Source organism: Dermacentor silvarum, chromosome 10 (genome assembly GCF_013339745.2).
Source record: "Dermacentor silvarum isolate Dsil-2018 chromosome 10, BIME_Dsil_1.4, whole genome shotgun sequence".
NCBI classification, from domain to species: domain Eukaryota; kingdom Metazoa; phylum Arthropoda; class Arachnida; order Ixodida; family Ixodidae; genus Dermacentor; species Dermacentor silvarum.
The window spans coordinates 132,140,822-132,162,180 of NC_051163.1; the positions used below are offsets into that span (position 1 = coordinate 132,140,822).

Sequence of the window (21,359 nt, forward strand, 5' to 3'; positions counted from 1 at the left end):
TGTAGCAAACCGGCTGGTTTCGTTGGAGGTGACTTGTACCGCTGACAATCTAGGCAGGTCCGAATGTGATGTTTCACGGCAACGGGCAGTCCTGGCCAATAGTATCTTTGCTGCACTCTGTTCAGTGTCCACGTATATCCTAGTTGCCCAGAAGTGACCTCATTGTGGCATGCGTCCAGTACTTCCCTATGAAGAGCAGTAGGAACGACGAGCAAATTGCTTGATCCGCTCGATGAGAAGTTCATTTTGTATAGAACTTTGTTCCTTAAGCAAAACGATAATCCTCTTGCGAAAGCTTTAGTTGCTGTCTGAGTTTGTCCGTCCAAGAAATTAATCAGGCCAAGCAACTCAGGGTCGTCACGTTGTTGTTGTGCAATGGTAGACGTGTCGAGAAGACCGAGGAATGCTGTTTCCTCTTCATCGGTCGAAGGAGCTGACTCTATGGGTGACCGAGACAGGCAGTCAGCGTCGGTATGCCGTTTCCCCGACTTGTGCAGGACTGTCATATCAAACTCTTGCAGTCTCAGGCTCCAACGTGCTAATCGCCCGGAAGGATCTTTCAGATTTGAGAGCCAGCAAAGTGAATGATGGTCACTGATAACTTTGGGTGCTGGGTCTTGTGCATGCGCTTCTTCTAGTACTGAAAAGCATCCACGAACATCAGCGACATCGTCAAAATAGGCCACAGCCGTGCCCTTTGGTAGGTGCTGTCGCTCTGTGCTAAAATTTGTTAACAACAGGTTCGTGCGCCAATCAGTGATATTTATGCCTCGTGCAACGGAGATACCGTGAGTAAATAACAAGGGGGTTACTTGGTCTGCAACTCCTTCAAAATCAATCGGTACGTCACATGCCACCGAAACAAGGATACATGACCGAGGTGGGACGGGGGGACCACGTCATTTTCGGTTAGACGAAAGGAGTTGCGTTGCGGCGTTAAGCAGGGAATTAAATCAGGGCTCTTGTGAAACGTAACCAAGCGATCCGGGATGTTGATTATGGCGCCGTGTTTCTGTAGAAAATCCATGCCTATGATTAAATCTTTACAGCATGTTGGAAGAACGATGAAAGTTGCCACGAAGGAAGAACCTTCTATGGTGATTCTCGCTGTACAGCTTCCAGCAGGCGTGAGCAGTTGGCCACCCGCAGTCCTTATGTGGAGTCCCGTCTAGGGCGCTTTTACTTTCTTAAGGTGAACGGCCAGGCCTTCACTCATTATCGAATAATCGGCACCAGTGTCGACTAGCGCTCGCACTTGCTGTCCGTCAACGGAAACAATAAGATCTGCACTCACAATTTCGTCGGTATCGGAGTGTGTAGGTTTCACGGCGTCTTGCGGCGGGATTATTGAGGGTTTTTCATCGTCTTGTTGCCGGCACCTCAATTAGTTGCTGGGCATGGTCCCGTCGATCGACACTCGCAAATGTTTCAATTAGCTGATGTTGGAAATCATTCCATGTAGCGAAACTGGCTTTACGGTTTTCAAACCACGTGCGAGCACTACCGTCAAGGGCGAAATACATGTGGGAGAGCTTTTGTTGAGCAGTCCACCCATTGACCTTGGCAACACGTTCATACTGGTCAAGCCAGTCTTCAACATCTTCATGTGCGCCACCACGAAAGCGATCGGGAACCAGTGGTTGCAGAAGGGTTACCTGGGTAGAGCACTGCACGGGCCCGGGCCGGCCCGAAAGCCCGGGCCCGGCCCGGCCCGCGGGCCGGGCCGGGCCGTCCGAATCGTTTTGTCGGCGGGCTCGGGCCGGGCCCAGGCTTAAAGCCGCGAGCCCGGGCCGGGCTCGGGCTTGAGGCGACGGGCCCGGGCCGGGCTCGGGCTTCAAGCCACGGGCCCGGGCCAGACTCGGGCCCGCTCATAGAAGGGCCTAAGTAGGCCTTCGAGCACACGCGACCGTTATGCATTGCATGGTTCAATGCATTCTGTGCCAAGCTGAAGTGACACGTGCAAGATGACTGTCATCATCATCATCAGTCTATATTTATGTCCTCTGCAGGACGAAGGCCTCTACCTGCGATCTCCAATTAACCCTGTCTTGCGCTAGCTGATTCCAATTTGCGCCTGCGAATTTCTTAACTTCATCACCCCACCTAGTTTTCTGTCGTCCTGGACTGCGCTTCCCTTCTCTTGGTATCCATTCTGTAGCTCTAATGGTCCATCGGTTATCCATCCTACGCATTACATGGCCTGCCCAGCTCCATTTTTTTCCGCTCAATGTCAATTAGAATATCGGTTATCCCCGTTTGTTCTCAGATCCACACCGCTCTCTTGACTGTATATCTTATCAGATCACTATATCTTATCAAAGAAAATAGTAAAACAGATGAAGTTCTCATTTTTAATAGCGGAGCTGTTTCAGCCGGGCCTAATGTGTCCGCTGAATCCAAAAATGTGGGCCGATCCTGGCAGCAGTGCAGAAAGGGTCCAAGCGCAATGGCACATACACCTGTGAACTAGCGAAGCTGATCCTGGATAAGTCTAGCTAAGAATAGTGGGGACTAATTGCCTATCGATAGGCGATTGATAGCCAATCAATAGCTAGTCGATAATCGATCAATAATCAATACATTCCTGAAAATGTTGGGGATGACTTGGTAGTGCTTAGCCTAGCCCAAATACGTGGCCAATACCTTACGATAGCCAATCGGCAGCCAATCAATAGCTAATCGATAATAGATCAATAATAAATAAATTCCGATAACTTGGTAGTGCTTAGCCTATCCCAAATACGTGGCCAATATCTTGCAATAGACAATCAATAGCCAATCAATAGCTACTCGATAATCAATCAATAATAAATAAATTCCGGGAAATGCTGGGGATGACTTGGTAGTGCTTAGTCTAGCACAAAAGCGAGGACTAGCTAGGTGCCCATCATCTCCGCTGTCTCTTTAGCATTGCGCAGCCAGTGCAAGCTACGCTAATTTGGTTTCTCCTTTTCCGCAAAAACGAACATTGTTTCCGCGTAAGGAAAAATAAATTATTCAAAGAACCACTCCTCAAACCATTTCCATGTTACCGCTTTTGCGATCGCACTATTACCAGTGTCGATAATATGGCATTATTTTAGCGCTAAGGCCAGTTACTTTTTGCTTCAATGCATAAAACAGCGTTTTCCTCAAAACGTTAATTGGAACGCCCATGAATTTTGTCGGGCATATTGAAAATTAATATCTCGAAACTGGTTCAGTCCTGAGAATTCGTTCCAAGTGGATACGCCTTGCGAACTCAGCGGCTATAATTCGTAGATTGAAAGATGTGCAGTAAAATAATTAAAAAGGTAATTCGCGTAATTATGTTAAATATTGAAGTAGGCGTTCTTACCATCCATTAGGCCATCCATGTCAGAATTAGCTTGTACAACTACAAAAAACAATTAGCCTCCTCAGAGCGTCGTCACATTAATGCGAACACAAGAAATCCTGAGATATGGTCAATTCCATACTTCAGAACACTCTATAAGCATCAATCGTTAATACATGACCTACCATTTACTTTCAACAGATACAAAAATGGCGGTAATTTCAGTAAGAAGGAAATCAGCTGACACTTTGGTCACTTGTAATGTATCTGATGTGATTATTATTCTGCCTTTCTGTATGGTTCTGAGTATATAATGTAAATCCTGTTTCGTTTTCTTAGCAAATGTTGATCTTGTAAAATTCAGTCTCATGCTATGTTGTATAGCTGGTGCTGCGTTGTTTTGTATAGCTAGTATTGTTATTGCAGTGTTGTTTAAAATGCATTCTGTTAAAACTTTTCCAATTCTGTTAACTCGCCGTTACGCAAATATTCTTTGCCTTTCCATTCATAGCTATTTCGTCTATGAGGAATTCCAGCGACAGCTGGAAATATATGTGAATTATTTTGCATGTGTGGTCTTTCGGGTCATGTCAAGCTACATATGTAGTTTTTAGTCCAAAATGACCGTCCAGCATGTAAACTGGACGATAATTGATTTGATTTGATTGATTTCGTCGGACACTTTGAAAATTATTATCTCGAAACTGGTTTAGTCCTGAGAATTCGTTCCAAGTGGATACGCCTTGCGAACTCGGCGGATATAATTAGTGGATTGAAAGATGTGTCATGAAATAATTAATTAAAACGTTAATTAGCATAATTATGTTAATTCTTCAATTAGGTGTTTTGATTTCTCGGGGAAGTAATGGCCGCCTCATCGAGTAGTTTAGATCAAGGATTGTAACTGTGCTATCTGTCACAGGCAATCTTTAAAAATTTGGTTCAGCTAAAATGAAACGCCCTGTATACTTGCATGCTAAATGACATCATAGAACCATATCGTACAAATCAAGGTAAGTACATGCGCACCACCAGAAAAATAGTAGCACAGGCAATGGGCCGGATTACTGATGTTCCCGTGGGAGAAACAAAGATTTCGGCCTTTTATTGCTTATATACTGCAGCTGATTAAACCTTGAGAAGGTGAGGCTGACAGATACGGTACAATCTGTAAGTAAAAAAAGGAATTTTTTCTTACAGGCCGGGCCTGGTCATGCACACGCGGGCCCTAGTTAAGCTTAGTAATGAACGCCCGGGCCCGGGCCGGGCCCGGGCTCAGTAACACGGGCGCGGGTCGGGCCCGGGCTTGGAACTACGGGCCCGGGCCGGGCCCGGGCTGGTCTCGGTCATGTACGCTCGGGCCCGGGCCGGGCTCGGGCTTTGTATTACGGGCCCGGGCTGGGCTCGGGCCTCGTAAAGCGGGCCCGGGCCGGGCTCGGGCCGAAAAATCAGGCCCGTGCAGTGCTCTATACCTGGGTCCGTGAGTAGGGCCTGTGAGTAGAGCTGTCTTGTGGAACTCGTGGAACCTGTGGCAGGCTGGCGGTTGCCATTGGCAGAGGTAGACAGGGCTCGGACGGGCGTTCTTGTAGGGGGTTGAGCTCGGGGGCAAGGCCTAGCAACCGCCGACTGAAGCGATGCGCAGGAGTTGTAATTGGAGATGGGCTGGACGAACGGCTCCCAGGAGGAGTCCGGAGCATCAGGCAGGGTGTGTACCCAGCACTTCCACCAGTGTCGCGGTTCAACGCGAACAAGAGACAACGGTGGAGCAAGACGGCAGTGGAACAGCTTGTTGAAAAAAAACACCAGAACAAGAGATGTCTTCTTCGTCTTCTAATTCCCCCTGTCCCACTACACGGAGCACGTTAAAGCACATATCATCATAGTAGTCTAAATGTCTACATAGAGCACGCGTAAATATATTAATATCTCACATAGAACCTGATCATGTTGGCTCACAGGCTTCGCTAAAGCATACCGATCTGTTAATGGAATGGCGAAATATATTTAACAGATGACATGATTTACCCGATTTTCTTTGATTTAATCAATCAGTATTTCCCTCTCTGCTCTTGGCCATTTCTCCAGAATGAGAATGTCCGACTACCTACGATTCCTACGTAAAACATGAAAATGTAATGTCGTCTCACAGATACCTCTAAAGCACAGTGATCTGTTAATAGAATGGGTAAATATATTTCATGAATTATTTGATTTACTTTATTTGATTTAGCCATTCGTTATGTGCCACTGGGGGGTGCGGGCAATTTATTCTTGCATAGGATGAAAGTAAACAAAATTGTACTCATCACCATTATTTGTAAAGAATTTAAACATTTTACTAAAGCTTTATTTCACATAGATTCCAAGATATACGTTGGATCTGTGTAACTTTTTGTTCTTTGTTTTGCAGCATCATGCTGCTGGCTAGCACATTCCTGGTGACCCTGCTGGGTTTCTGCACTGCCCAAGGGATGGTGTCGGTGACTTACCAGGGAGACAGCTTAGTGGCCGAGGTAGCCAGTGTGCCAACAGGTTCATCACTGCAGCTGGTGCTGCTTCGTCCTGGTGCCATTGGCTGTGCGGACAGTGAGGCAGCGACTGTCGTGGAAGTGGAGCCAATCATGGTGAGTGGCGGAAAAGTGTGCTTCACCTAAGTTGTATCGCTTCCTGCGTCTGGCTGAGTTGATCCTTGGCTAGTGGGTAGTGCCGCTGTACAGCTGTAGTTAGAGTCTGTACGCAGTGGGTCAACATTTTATTGAAATGCTAACCTGCTATTATTGTTAGTATGGGTTAACCCATTGTCCAGAGCACAATCTTGAACAGCAGTTACTGAGGTTGACACGCAGTCACTCTGGTGGTGCTGGAATGTCCTGCTTTTTTCAACACTTCTTGATGGTCAACCGTAAAGCATTAGGATGTTGGCATCATTTGCGGAAACCTTTCCGCTGAGAGTTTATACCACTCGTACTTTGTACATGCCATTTAATTTCTCATTCTTCTTTGCTTACCATATGGCACACTGAGTGGCCGGTTCTAGTGATACCGGCAATGCGGTGGCGTTCGAGTCATGTCCGAGTTAATGATGAGGGTCAAAATGAAATGGAACGTTAGTAGATGCTGCGAGTAGACATGAGAATGCAAGTTGAAGTGAGTGTAAATGTGAGTGGTTAACTAAAGTATGGTGCTCACAAGGGTGCCACACCCATTGTGTACTCTACTGGAGTGCACCATTTTGGCACGTGGTGTCTGCCAGAGCACGCAGTACCATGCCCTGCTGCGTCTAAATCTTCAAGAAGGTAAGTCACCTTGCCAAGAAAAATAGAGGCCCCACACTTGGGCATTATAATCATGTCTCTTTGGTTATTCTTATCGAATGTACTAAGTTGGAACATTGCAGGAATGTCATTATTGCATAAATGTTTATTTAATTTCAACTTCATTTCGGGCTGCCCGTTCCTAATTCATTAGACTATAAGATTACTTTGGAAGCATCCCAATTCTGCTGCAAAAACAATAAGACCCTCTTTCAAGAGGGTCTTATTCAAGTTGAGTTGAGCATATCAAGTTGGGCTAATTCAGCCCTATAAAAAGAAAAATGTTCTAGGTCTCGAAGATAATGTGAGGCAGTGGAAATATTTGGCCAGGTGTCATAATGGTTTCACGAAACAGTGACACGTGCTCTCTTTTCCCTTTCTCTCCCTTATTGCACAAAGTGCAACAACTGCTGCAGGCTGGCTTGCACAAGTCTTTCTCATTTAATTTTTTCAAACATTTCATACATACATTTCATTATCTTTTGCAAGCATCTAAGCAGTGAGCGTAGATGGTGACAGGCAAGCATTTCAGTGCCGTGTATCGCTTGAACACTGGCAGCTTCTGCTCCCAGCCATAGGAATAATACACAAAGTATGCGGAGCTGCTTGCTCTTGTCTTCCCACTAATCATAATGAAAGTAGTACTTTGTGTCTATAATTATTTGTTATTGACCTGTGCCAACCATTATCATTTCAGGGGCCCAAGCCGATCACACTTTCTTTGCTGCACTAAGCAGGAAGCTAATAGTGTATCATGTGTGGCTTCTAATTGGCTCTAAGAAATATGCCGCGTCGGTATTGGCCTAATGGCATCACGTGGGCCGTCGAGCCCCCGGGCGCTGGCTGCGTTTGTTTACCATCACGCTCCATCGCCATTTTCGCCCGAGAAGCGTCTACCGACTGGCGAGGAGCACGACCATAGCGGCGAACACAGTCGGCGATCATCGAATCTGATCAGCAGCGAAAGATAAACAAGTGCACATGTTTCAAGCGGTGTAGGCGGCGCAACGGTGAAAAAGGAGCGCGAAAGAGAGGAGAAACGAGGAGGAGGCAAGGCGGAGGAGGAGAGTCGCTACTTTTTATATAGAGGGGCTTTAGGCTCATCATATCTATCTAGGCGTGCGGCTTCTTGTTGGTTGACCCCTTATCATCCATACTGCGCAGTTTGTTCAAAGATGGAAGCGTACAGGTTGACGCAGGAAATTAAACGCCATGCAGTCCTCGTCACCCTGACCATACACCACAGCGACTTGGAAATTGCCACCTTTCTTAATGTAGCGAAGTCTTTCTTTTACAAGGTGCGGGCAGAACTGATGTGTTCTGGCAGTGACGTGGAAACCTCTAGCGAAAAGGAAAAAGCACAGTCGGCAGTCAGACGTCATCAGAACCCCTGATTTTCTCCGGTGGCTGCAAGTCATCGGGAGTGACGACCCAGGAAAGTCAATGTGGGCCATTGGAAAGAAGCTCCAAGTCAGTGTCGACTGTCAGGCTCGAGGACTTAAGGTACCATTCCTATGTCATGAGGAGGGGGCAATTCATGTCCGATAACACTCGGGAGAATCGTCTGCTCCGGTCCAAGTGCTGGCTGAGCAAGCTGAAGAGACCTGAGGAGCCTGGAATGCTGTGTTTTTTTTTTCAGATGAAAACAACTTTGACCAAGACCAAAAAGTTAACCGCCTTAACGAGAGGTGGCATTGCGCAAGCGCTGACGAGGTGCCTACAGTGATACACACAAAATTTCTGTCATCTGTGATGATGTTAGCCGTTGTCAGCAACGAGGGTGATGTCATGTCGCCGCACTTTTTTGCAGAAGGGCTCCGCGTTAATGTTGCCGAGTACGTGAAGGTGCTTGCCACCGTTGTAAAGCCCTGGATAGAGACTGTTTCGAAAGGAATACCTTATGTCTTTCACAAAAAAATGCGGCTCCCGCCCACACCACCTGCGTCACCCAGGAGTTGCTGGCTGACAAGTTCTACGACCACGTCGTTCCCAACTTGTGGCCTCCTAGTTCTCCATATTGAAATCCATTCGACTGCTGTGTCTGGGGCGTCGTTGAGAGAGAGGCCAACAAACAGCCACATAATACAAAAGACTCGCTGAAGGCCGCCATTGCTGACTCAATGGCCAACATTTCTAAGGACCACCTGATCTGTGCATGCCGCCGTTTCCGAAGCCGAATTTAATAGTTTATTGATGCGGATGGCGGATTCATTGAGCAATTGAGGAAATAAACCGTAAGAGAAGTATTTTCCAAAGTTTGGTGAAAATATTTCTACTTTTTATGGAGATAATCTTCTCTGCCTGAAGCCAACATTGTGTTCTTGAATACCTCGCACACTCGGCATTAGCTTACAGCGTGCCAATTGGTATTATTGACCCTTCCTTAAAGCCTTGAATTTGTTGTGTTCTGCCTATTCCTATTTGGTTGAGGTATGCACGACACTAAGTCCAAGAACATGGAAACAGGAAACATACGGATAAATGAATGGTGCGCAAGTTTACAACTTGTTTGTTTTGAACAGCTCACATATATTTAAAGTGTGGTGAAGGCAATGATCAATAAGGAAAAAAAAAAGATTTCAAAGGAAAGCGTGAGAAGCACATTTAAATTTGCTGATTACCGCAGACGCCAGTACAAAAAAAAAAAAAAAAAAAAAAAAAAACAAGTATTCACAGCACATTGAAATAAATTTCTTGTGTTTCTCTGTGCGTTCCGTTTTTCTAGTCTCAGGATCGTACACAGCAAGAGGGTAAAAGTTAGTAGCCATTGACTAGCCACTTTTGTTGCCCTCTTGAGATTCCCCTTATTATTCTTTAATTAAAATTGAATAGCTAGTGTGTATCTTGTGTGCAATGTTCATCCACCACATTTCCTTAAATAAAGATGTGTGTGTGTGTGTGTGTGTGTGTGCGCACAAAGTGAAGCAGTGTGAGTATTTGGACGCACAATTTTAACCAAGGCATTTCTCAATGCAGGCTGAGAATATGAGGATGTCCTTTCCAGCTGATGGGCTACAGCCTGGCAGTTACTGTGCTCTGGTGAGTGGGCATTTGTTTTGTTTCTAGCCAAATTGCAAACAGAACTTGCAAAGCATTAATTAATCGAGGCATTATCTGTTGGTGTTGTTCAGTTGTCCTGCAGGTTGGTTGTTTGAGCTCATTTGGAGGTTTGCTCTGGTTTCTATCTGGGAAGGGGAAGCTGGGGGGGGGGGGTAGTCTTTCTTCTATCTCAGTCCATTCACTATGCAAGTAAACCTGCCCTGGTGGCGTAGTGGCGTTGCGCTGCTAAGCCTAAGGGCGCTGGGTCGAATCCCAGCCGCATTTCGATGGGGGTGAAATGCAAAAACGCCGGTGTACCGTGAATTGGGGGCACTTTAAGGAACCCCAGGTGGTCCTCCACTATGGCGGGCTTCATAATCATATCTTGGTTTTGGCACGTAAAAGCCCAGAATTTCCTTTTTTTATGCAAGCGAAAAAAAATATAAAATTTTCTCTGTGTACAAAAGGGACCCTGGCATGTCCGTAGCTATCAAAGAAGGGGCAGAAATTAACTCAACAGATGAATGAAGTAGACTGGACAAACGTCCTGTTTGGATGCTTGTAGGCAGGTGCTCGTCCCGTCTAATTCAGTGTATGTGTTAACTTGCGTCCCTTTTCTAATAGTTTCACTAACTTTCCCAACAAGAAGTACTCCTACAGCATGTCCAACAAGTCTCTAACCTACTATTGTGCAGAGATCCAGATCTATACTTGTAAAATGTACGTCTGAATGAATGAATGAGGAGCATTCTGGTGCTACTGCTGCTAGTTGTTGCAAGCCAGGAGTCAATAACCCACATATTTGTTTGGTGATCGTCTCTTGATTGCATGAGGGGGCGTCTGTGTAAGCAGGGGTTTGATATGTTGTGACACCATGCACCTGAGTACACGAGGCTTGGACCCTCCCATGCTTAATCGTACATGGCTGAGCTGTGTCCGGGGAAAAGGGAATCCTAGGGGTTGAGCCAATGCCGAGTGCTTGGACCTTTAGGGCCCATCGGCGAAGGCAACACACCCCTTTGGCTTCATGTTAGACGGCACCCCCGGACTGACCCATCCAGGGCAAATCAATAGTGGTTGCCTTTTCCTGTTCTTATCGCGAATCTTCACCTTTCTCTCTCACTTTCCATCTTTCCTTTCTTCTCTTCACTTCCTTTTAGTTCCAATTTTCCAGGCAGCAAGGGTTAACCTGGTGTTGTTTATCCAACCTTGGGTATATTATATTAGGTTGTAGTAGCTATGTACAGCTGTCATCTGCGATTTCTTTGGGTTTCGTAGTGTCCCCTTGTTGGGCTCGGTGGTGGGCAGCTGGCGTAACTGCCAAAATAAAATGAATTCTTTATGGCTTTAAGCTCTTTCCCCAACTTACCTGAACTTACCTTTCAAAAAGAGGGCGCACCGATGACTTGCTGAACTTTTTCATACAGCACAAAGAGATCTACTCAAAGTACCACATTCTTCACTGTGAAAATCCTGAAAAGACTAAGAATGCTGTGACTGTTAGTAGTTATGAAATGTCTCACTGATTAACTACACCCTGGTTACAAGGTCACGAAAATGGCCAGCGGTGATCTCTTGCTTGAAGTCTGTCACAAACATCAGTACCAGAAGTTGTCAGAACTTGTTGAACTTGGAAATACAGTGGAATCTCGCTGATACTATCACGGCTAATACGAATTTCTGGATGATACGAATTTTTCCGTAGTCCCGGCCGAGCCCCATTACTTTGCAACGTGCTAGAGTACGGTTATTACGAATCGATTTTCGACCCACGTTGGTTGATACGAATAAACGCCGCCCCACTGACGACCGCGAAAGAGAACGGCGCGCAGTCACGTGCTTTCTCCCTTTCTCTTTTGGTACGGAGGCGCGGACGCGACGCCGGACAGCGCAGAGGCCGCGACTGGGCGCGAAGAGTTTGAAGCGGTGGCGCTTTTGTTGCTTTTCTGCTTTTCCTCCTTTTCGGCGGCCGCCCATCGGACGGAGTGGCTGCTGTGCTTCGGGCCGCATTCTTTGCGTTTGCGCCATTTTGCCTAGTCGCAGCGAGCTATGTCTACCGAGATACAGTCTCGGCTGATTCGCGCGGCGGTACGCCGAGGCGGGGGAGCCTCCGGTGGCGCGTCTTCCGTCTGCGTTATCGGTGCCGATGACACAGGGCGATTGTCAGTTTCGCTGCTGGAGTCACACGGTGCAAGATAGCGTGGCACGTAATCCATGGTGCAAGGTAGCGCGGCACGTTCAGTCGGGTGCTCCTCCGCTTCTCCCGCTAATCGCCATATTTTTCTTGCCGTAGGAGGCTTGCGCTCCAACGAGCGACGATCCATCACTAACCTGAGAGCTTTCAGTAATCCGAATTCTGCGTGTCAAGTGAAGACGCCGGCGTGGTTTACGAAGCAGACAACTGCGGTTGCCATCTTGCCCCTGCCACAACAGCAACCAATGGAGAGACTCCTTTCAGCACGGCAGCCAATCGGAGGCCCTCTTTCATCGGAGGGCCCATGTGACTACCTATCGCAGAGCCGCGCTTCTTTTGAGTTTGCGCGTTTGTTACAAGATGGCGACGACGGACGAATTGAGAAGCGGAACGGCGAAACTTTGAGCTTTCGAACGATACCAAGATGGCGGCGCTCGGTGGCGGGAAATACGAGATATGTCTCCGTGGATTGCGGTGATCTGGCGCGATTTAAAGCTGTTTTCTCGCCCTGCGCACTAACGAATAAATCTTTTTCAGCCACTTTTAGTGCGTTTTCAGCCAAACCATTTTGATACAGCGTAGATTAGGCGTTGCAGATACCGAAACGCGTGGTTATCAAAAATCAATTTTTCTCGCGATTTTCGCAATCTGATCACCTCATCCCCCCATAATTTGTATAGTTTTAATTGTGTTTCGATGATACGAATTTCGGCTAATACGAATATTTTTCACGACTTCGTGAGATTCGTATCATCGAGATTCCACTGTACTCCAATCGCGGTAAGGCCACATCGATCTCTGAATGGCGTACGAGGAGTAATATCCGAGTAAGACTTCCTAGAATAGCATAGCACCTACAGAATCAGGTTTGTGGTGAAGTCAACAGTTGCACCATTTTAACTATCTGAATGACCGAGTGAAAGGTACAAATACATGCAGACCACACGTATGCAATGCCCATCACCCCTTGCGATGAATAGGACTTCGCATCTACTGCGTGCTCACTCTTGGCCGCTTTCGGCTAGGCGTGCTTCGTATTGAGCTTTGTATAGAGCTCTGCATAGTGCACAATCTGGATTTACCTACCATTCTTGCAGGATAAAGTCGGTGCACACCATGTCGCACGGCCGGGCTCGAGCACGCTAGCTTGCACTCTAGCCCTGCTGCGCACTTGCGTGTAGCCACATGTAGCTGCGTCTGCTGCGTAGCATAAATACTGCGACAATTGTGGGGTGCCAAGACGAGCCTACTTGCTGCAATGCCGTACACATTGACGGGGTATCGCGTGGCGATGCCCTGCCACTGCCTACTGCAGTGGCGGGGTATTGCCACTCTGTTGCCACTGGTGGTCCTCCATTTCATCGGAACAGAAGGCATTGAGGGGGAATGGGAAAGGTAAATACCGGGCTTAAAATATCTATGCTTGTACTGTATCAATTCTGTCACTAATATATTCCTGGAAGGTATCATACTCGTTCGAACGTGCTTTTGAGGCTTGCAAGAAATGTCGTTCAGGGCCCCTTTAAGATTATCAGTAGAAAAGTAAGATGACATGGTAGTGGTGTTTTGGCGAGTGAGGCAAGCAGAAGCAATTTCACTTATCGGAACACTGCAAAATCGACTTCTGTCGAGATACAAACGACCTGGCTTTCGCTAGTTCGCCTCCTTTTTATCTGATAATTGTTTGTCCTCAGATACTGCCACCTTCTTTTTTTAACGATACCATATATACTTGTGTAAGGGCCGCCCTCGTATGAGGGCTGCACCCCCATTTTGGAGGGTGAAATGTTGGAAAAAAATTCTGTCATCGGCCTGATTTATTTAAGGGCCGCACCCAGCCAAGATTCTAGAAAAAAAAAAGTGCAGACCTTACACGAGTACGGCAGTGCTTTGGCAAAAAGCATTGTTTTTCAGGGTCAGGTGCAAAGACAGCATTAGTTTGAGATCCAGCGAGTCTGAGGTCCGTCGCGTTCAGCAGTGCATCATGCGTTTTGCTGAGGAACTCTTGCTTTTTTCAGACGTTAAGAAAACCGAGTGATATGCCTGTGTTCGCCAGCCTTGGCTGGTACTCAAGCAACAGTGGGAACAGTCAGTGACAACACAGTTTACTTTTATAGCTACTGATTTCACAATGGTGCTACAGTCCTCGCCCTGTGTACACAGAAAACCCTTCAGCTCAGCATTGCTCATACACGAGTACTGCTCCAAGGCTGCTGCACGTTTTGTTAGAACATTGTCTTGCTTTGGGAGTGCCTTGTTCGCAGCGACCAGGGTGCCATTTTCAATATTGAGCTCCGGGTGTTTAGCCCATTCACACTTGAACTTAAACTATTGACTTCACTCTTCAGTGCTTTGACATTCAGACCTGAGCTTCGTTTGGTGCATTTCAACAAGCTTGTTTGCAAGTTCATCAATCCTGTTCTCAGACCAGGCTTCAAGCTCCTGTTGTAGGCATCGTTACTAGAAGGCCCATACAGGTCACTAGCAGCAGCAGTCACAGCAAAGCCAACTACAGTGAAACCTCATTACTACGAGCACCACATTAACAAACTTTCCAGATTAACGAACATGTCAGAAACCCCCTGCTGACTGCTTATAGTTTCAGTGTGAAAATATTTCAGTACTGCGAACTTCAGATTACCAAACTTTTCAGAATAACTATCATTATTCCGTTTCCATGACATGTAAGCAACACCTCAGTACTACAAATTAATATTCTGAAATCTTGGGATATTTAGGTTTTCGTGTATCCTTCACGGCAGACGGAACAGTAGGCCAGCAGACGTCAAAGTGGCGTAAACGAATGCCGTGGCACATGGGTTCAAAAAATCCGAGACGGCGCCAGAGGAGAAAAACGCTGGGAGGATACTTTTTTTTTCTATTGCGGAGGCAACGACACATCAGGTTTCATGCTCCACCTAAACAAGTGTCGGCTAGCAACAGAGGCGGGTCTCTTCTTTTTTTTTGCCCTTCTTTCCGCGCATGCCGCTTCTTTCTTTCACGCTTCTTTCTGTGGCCGTACCAGCTACACGCATAGAGAAATGTAACCTCTGTGCTCGCCGGGATGCCACACAGTCGCACTTTCCCGGTGGTGTCGTTTACACGCGCTTGCACTTTGGAATAGTTCAGGTGTCCGCTTTGAGGGAGACAGTTGTAGTGCCCACGGCAAGGAATGTGAAAAACAAACACACAAATAAACATTACGGTTTATAGGTGACATGGAGCTTCTTCATTGTTGGGGGTTCTTATGGTGTCCGCTTCTCTTTTGCACGCAGCACTCTATGTACGGGGGTGCGTGGCGGTGGAATCTATGGAAAATAGCAGCAGTGCAGGCCAAGAGCCAACAGGCGACGTTTTTGTGGATGGCTCTAAACTGATGGGTTGATGGGCGACATGGTTAATTTTTGGGCTTTCACTGCAATGACCTTTCAGAATAACGAACAATTTGTCGCGGTCCCCAGAAGTTCGTTGTATCTAGATTTCACTGTACAGTGGAGGTAATAAAAGAGTAACTAACCTGCACGTACTGCTGTAACTGTGGCTGCTAAGTGAAGGAAAACCATAGCCACTGTTGCCGTTAATGTTTCGACAACCAAGTCGTAGGGAATCTATGCACATGATTAGGGCAGGTAACCAGGCAATTGCATCTGCAAGGGACACGTTCGGTGTGGTCACGGTGACATGAACTGAACTGAAGGTCATGCAGCAAGCATCTGAGGCATTTCCTGAAATTTGTTTCCTGATTTCAGCAGCCCACCACTATGATCTATAAAGCCAATAACGATGCTTAGGCTCATACTCATGTAACCGCTACTGCTAAGCCAATCAGTAAAAAAAATTCGGCGACGCTTAAGCTTCACCTTTAACAGTAGAACGCGATAGCATTCAAAGATCCCCGACTGCTTCTCATGCTTCCCGGCAATTGCAGCGTTGTAGCCGTAATGTTTGTCAGGAAACGCTATGCACGAATGCAAGCATACTGTCTCTTCTTTTTTTTTCTCGCCGGCTGCCACCACGGATGTTGCGACGCCGCGCAGGATTGGTATAAAGCACGGGGCGCGCGGCGCTCTGTGATTGGTAGAAACGTGGCATGCACCGCACTTTGACCTTGGCTGAGCTTAAAGGTCAGGTTTACGGAACCAGGCGTTTTCTGGGTTTTGTGGGAAACGGCTCGATCCTGCAGTCTATGCCAGCAGGCTCCAGTCTTGGGCGGCCACGCCCAAGGCAGCTCGCGCGTCCCTCGCACCACTGCTCGCACGTCCCTCGTCTTCTTCGTCCACAGTTGACTCTGATGCCGCTAATCATGTCGGCGTACCCACACTGCCCCTTCCTCTGCGAAGGCATTGATGGCACTGGCCCACGATGGCTGGCAGCGATGGCATGACACCCCTATCGTCAGGTGAACCTTGTAGACTGCTAATGCACTGAACGACGATCGACGGAGCCAGTTACGTCCAAGTCACCAAGGTCTTCCAGGAACCGGCAGGCCCTAAACCTGGCTGGCTTCCAGGACGGACTCCTTGCAAAGATTGGGCAGACCAGGGGGTGCAGCCTCAGGGTTGAGATCTTGCAGGAACCTAAAGGCCCTAAACCATCCCCTGATGCACGTCTGGTCTGGTTTTCCTCTCCGACCTTGTTCTGACGATTGCACACAGCAGGTTGCCAGAAGGAGCCGCCGCCTGCTCAGTGCCTTGCCACCAGAGAGACCACACCGCACCGCAATGTGCAAGTCACAGGAGGGGAAGATCGCAGATGATCCCGATCATTGCTCTAACGGTGCCGCCGCCGCTACCATTGGCAACTGGTCTTGAGCTCCCGAAATGTCACCGGAACACTGGACACCGCTCACCACGCCCTCTCGAGCGATCTGTGTAGAACCATGCACTGCAGTGCCTAGGGACGGAGCCGCTCTTGAGGTGGTGTTGGCGCAATCGCACTCATGACGTCGCCTGTGCCGGCGGTGCCCTTCTCGAACGGTGGCCACCGGGAGCTGCAGCAGCGCGTAGGGGACCACGCAGCCACCAGGTCCCACGCCAACCTCAATGATGGCAACGGAGGAGAAATCGGTGGAAGCACTCGTCACCGAACACCTGAGGTGCAGCTTGCACCGCGGAAATGGTCACGCACGAGGCTGGGGTAGGAGTCGCTACTGGCCGTTGAACGGGCGCCGTCAGCCTTTCCCACAACCATAGTCCATCCCGTAACGCAGCCGGGGCCCCACGTTACGGACGACAATGTGGGAAACGGCTCGATCCCGCAGTCCACGTCAGCACGCTCCAGTTTCGGCGATCAGGAAGCTGGAGTGCAGTTTCTGGGCTCTCGACAGTAAAGGTTGTCCTTTGCTTGTCTCCTGCAGTCCATGTCGTCTCTGAGAGCCTCAGCTGGCACGGCTCTGAAGCCACGGCCCTGAGCCCACATTTGGGGCCCAACATGGGACGCCAATGTGGGAAACAGCTCGATCCCGCAGTCCACGACAGAAGGCTCCAATCTCGGCCGGCCGCGCCCAAAGGCGTCCAACCGCAGCTCTCGCGTCCCTCGTCTTCTTTGTCCACAGTTGGCTCTGATGCCGCTAATCATGTCGGCGTTCCTACAGTTGGGAACGGCGCTGGGAAATTCGATCTCATACTGATTACCAACTGCTGCTGTGGCAACTGTGATATGTGACTGATTTAATTTTGCATTGTGATGCTAAGCTTTTTCGTGTTTGATCTCATTTCTGCCAAAGAACTGGCATTTTAAATATATAGCTCATTTAGCTGTATTTTTGAACTTGACATGCAGACTATTGGTGAAATGTGAAAGTGACCGAGTTTACTTCACTCTCATACCGATTATCACCTGCTGCTTTGGCAATGGATATTTATATGTCATTGTGGTTACCTTTATAATGTGGTGCTCAGCTTTACTGGTTTGATTTAATTTCTGCCATAAGTACTGGTATTTTCAATATATAGCTTGTTTTACTGCGAGCTCGATAACCATCCATCTTCTTAATTGTTTGTTTCTTGCAATTTGCGTAGATTCTTGTATCTGCACTATGTTTCATAATAAATATAATTTTGTTTTAAGACCATAAAAAAGAGGAGAAATTTTTCACTTAGCACTGCTTTCTTTTCACTCAAATTTCCCAGCACGCCCGCAATTTATAGTTTGCATAATTCAATATAAAACGTGGCATTGTTGCTTGCCTCAGGGTGCGCACAGGTCTTTGAAATCCTTGAAAACCCTTGAAATTGAAAGTTCTGTTTTCAAGGCCTTGAAAGTCCTGGAATTTCTTTTTCATCCTTGAAAACCCTTGAATTCTTGGGGTTTTCACGGGGTCCAACAGTGCGACTCACATTATATGGCGGTTGAGGGTGGTCCCGGCAAACTTCGTTGCTTTCCGCAACGGCGGGACCGCGAAAGTCAAACTTCCTGATCGAGGAAGAAGCGAGCGTGCGTCCATCGTGCACTTTTTTCTTTTTTTCCCCTCTGGCTTGCTTCGACTTCGGGGTTGGCCAAAAGCCATAAGTTGCTGGCCACAATGAGGCTAGAGCGTCTTGACCTCCTCGGGAAAAATACAAGTTGTGCCACCATGCTTATTTGTAACGAAAAAGCAGTTACATGAATCTTAACAGTTGAATTTAGTGGTATTTCACTTTTTTTGGGGGGGGGGGTTGCCTTGGGCTGGATTTATTGGCAACCCACTAAAAACAGGTACAGCCTCATAGCCTGAGCGTTGTCTGTTGGCCACATTGTGCTTTGTTTATCTGCGTGCGTGCTCCGGGGTCGTCGACGCTTTGTTTGCTTTTCCCCCCGTTTCGGTTGTGGTGCGCATGGTTCAGAATAATGCCTGGGAAATGTAAATTACAAAACGCCTGGCTCAGCAACGACGATTACAAACTTCGGGTTGCGCCGGACCCCCACCGCGCGAAAATTTGAGAGGAGCCTTAGCAGGCTGGATGAGTTTTTTCATGACCTCCTGAGCTTCAATCCCTCCTACAAAGAGCTGTGGAAAGCAGTCAGGCTGTTGCTTGTTTTCAGCCATGGGCAAGCAACTGTCAAACGGGGGTTCAGCGTCAACTGCCATATCTCCGTAGAGAATCTGAAAGGTGTCATACATTTCACAGTGTATCATATGTGACGCAGAGGACAGGGAAGGTGGAATTTTGAATGTTTCTATAACAAAAGAACTCGGAATAGCTGTGTCCGCAGCGAGGCAGCATTACGGTGCACACTTGGAATCGGAAAGGAAACGGTACCAGGAAAACTCAAAGCAGACAAAAAGGTGCACAATCATGCAGTCGTTGCCGATTTAACGGCCTTTGCCGATGGATATGCAGAAAAGGCTGAGAGAACTGGTGACATCTCGCACGTGGTGAAATCAAACAGCTTGAGAAAGACTGCAAAAGCGAAGGCTGAAGAATTCAGCAGCATTAAGACGCAAAGAAACTGAAAGACCTGTCCTGAGCTTCCGAATTTCATCTAGTCGAAAGAAACTGTACGTGCCCTAAGTCAAATAACTTTCCTTTGTTCTGTCCAATAAAATGTAACGTGTGAACTACTGCATTAAATATTTAAATTTTTTGGAAGGTCCTTGAAAAGTCCTTGAATATTTTTCTTGGAAACCTGTACGAACCCTGTTGCCTGTTCTGTCAAGAAAAGATGTAAAGTTGTGTGGAGGTGTGCAGATAATCCGGCTGCATGCCGAAGTGGCAAACGCATGAACTGGTGTCGCCACCTACAGTTAAATCTGGATATAACGAAATTGACAAATTCCCGAAAAACTTCGTTATAAAGAGGATTTCGTTATATGCAGGTTTCGCACGAAAATTCGAAAAAGAAGCGTTTACCGTATTTACTCGATTCTAACGCGCCCTCGATTGTAACGCGCACCCGTTTTCCGTCTTCATCGAAGCACTCATCCTTGGAGTGTCACACCAGGGTCGCTATTTTGTAGCGATGCCTTTAAAGTAATAATGCCTTTTCGCGCTTATCGCGCTTTGTCAGTGGTCAGAGCGACGGTCCGCTCACGATATCAACGTTGATAACGCGAGCGGACCGTCGCTCTGACCACTGACAAAGTGCGAAAAGGCATTATGACATTAAAGGCATCGCTACAAAATACCGGCCCAGGTACTGGATGCGTGGACGCGTGTCATTTCGCACAAGCACGAGGCATCGGAAACGAAGAGCGAGCGTCACGATGGCGTTGTAGCGTCGTATAGTATTACAGTAGAACCCCGCTGTTACGTTCCCGGGTGCTGCGTTTTCCCGGCTGTTACGTGGTTTTCCGCCAGTCCTGGCACAGCTCCCATAGAACCCAATGCATTTTTGGTAACCCCGCTGTTGCGTCGCGGGACCGTTCCCGCATCATACGTTGCGAACTGCCACCCCGCGCCGGCCCGAGCGGCCATTTTGACTTTTCATGCCGCTTGGCTTGGTGGCTTGACGATGGCGTTGGCCACCCAAAGCGCCGGGGGCGACAACTATGACGTATTTTCGGTTTCCGCCAGCAAAAGTCCTCGCACACGCTCGCTCGCATGCACATGTGCGCTCACTTCGCATTCCGTAGTGGCGGAGAAGGTGCTTCTGGTTGCTGCTCGCTCAAAAATGATAAAATTTGGGGCGAAATCTCTAGGTTGTTGGCAGGGAAAATTCGTAATTTCGAGGGGGTCTCCCGCTGCCACTTCGTTACGTAGAGGTCTAAAATACATGTGCTTCTATGCAGTAACGGCGGGGAATAGAAAAACTTCGTTATATGGAGGTTCGTTATAAGCAGGTTTAACTGTATTGGCAACTGAAGAAAGCACACGACAGAACCGTGCAGGCATTGAAATATTGAAGGTGCCTCATATTTTCTAGTTATTGGCAGAAAAGTTTCAGACAAAAAGGGCATAAAATGAGACACACACAAGCTCTACCTGTAATTTCTTAAGCTCTGTTTCATGATTGCTTTGTTGTCCACAGGCGTAAAGGTGAAATTACCGGCTTAATAACTGTGTCTGCGACAATAGTTAAGTTTGGCCAGGAGTGCGTTAGTACTTCGCTATTCTTATTGAGGAAAGAACTGCCATTTCTTGCTGGCTGCATGCATGGTATGATCTTACTAGATTTTTTTTTGTCTTGGGTAAAAAGCCGACATCTAATAATCCAATGTTGTAAGGAGTGCATGTGTGTGTCTTGACTTCTGTCCGTTTTGTCTCAAATTTCTGTGCTAAGAAGTAGAAAGTATGTTGTAACAACAAGGCCAAAGCTCAACCCTTGAAGTTGCATTTTAGTCAGCGCATTTTTTTCTTTTGCTCGCACCATCACCTTGCTTGTTTCTTCAACTGCGAACAGGAGGCTGCAACATCAGCCCGTGCTTCGGCTGCTTAGGCAGCAGCTTTGTTCTTTTGAAGCCTCTCCATACAACCAGGTTAAATAACGCCAATCTACACTTCTCCTCCGCATGCTTCGGTGTAGATAGGACATATGGGGACAGTGATTCTGCAGTCATGCAGCACATGCTTTGTGT

At 47.5% G+C, this 21,359-nt stretch overlaps 1 protein-coding gene across 1 annotated transcript in view; it reads left to right on the forward strand.

Moving 5' to 3' along the window:
- Nucleotides 1-21,359, forward strand: part of LOC119430943 (uncharacterized) — a 125,650-nt gene that overhangs the window by 34,066 nt on the left and 70,225 nt on the right. The window contains exons 2-3 of the mRNA XM_037698410.2: nt 5,727-5,940; nt 9,607-9,669. Coding sequence (XP_037554338.1) covers nt 5,727-5,940; nt 9,607-9,669 — 277 coding nt within the window. The remainder of the gene's footprint in view (nt 1-5,726; nt 5,941-9,606; nt 9,670-21,359) is intronic.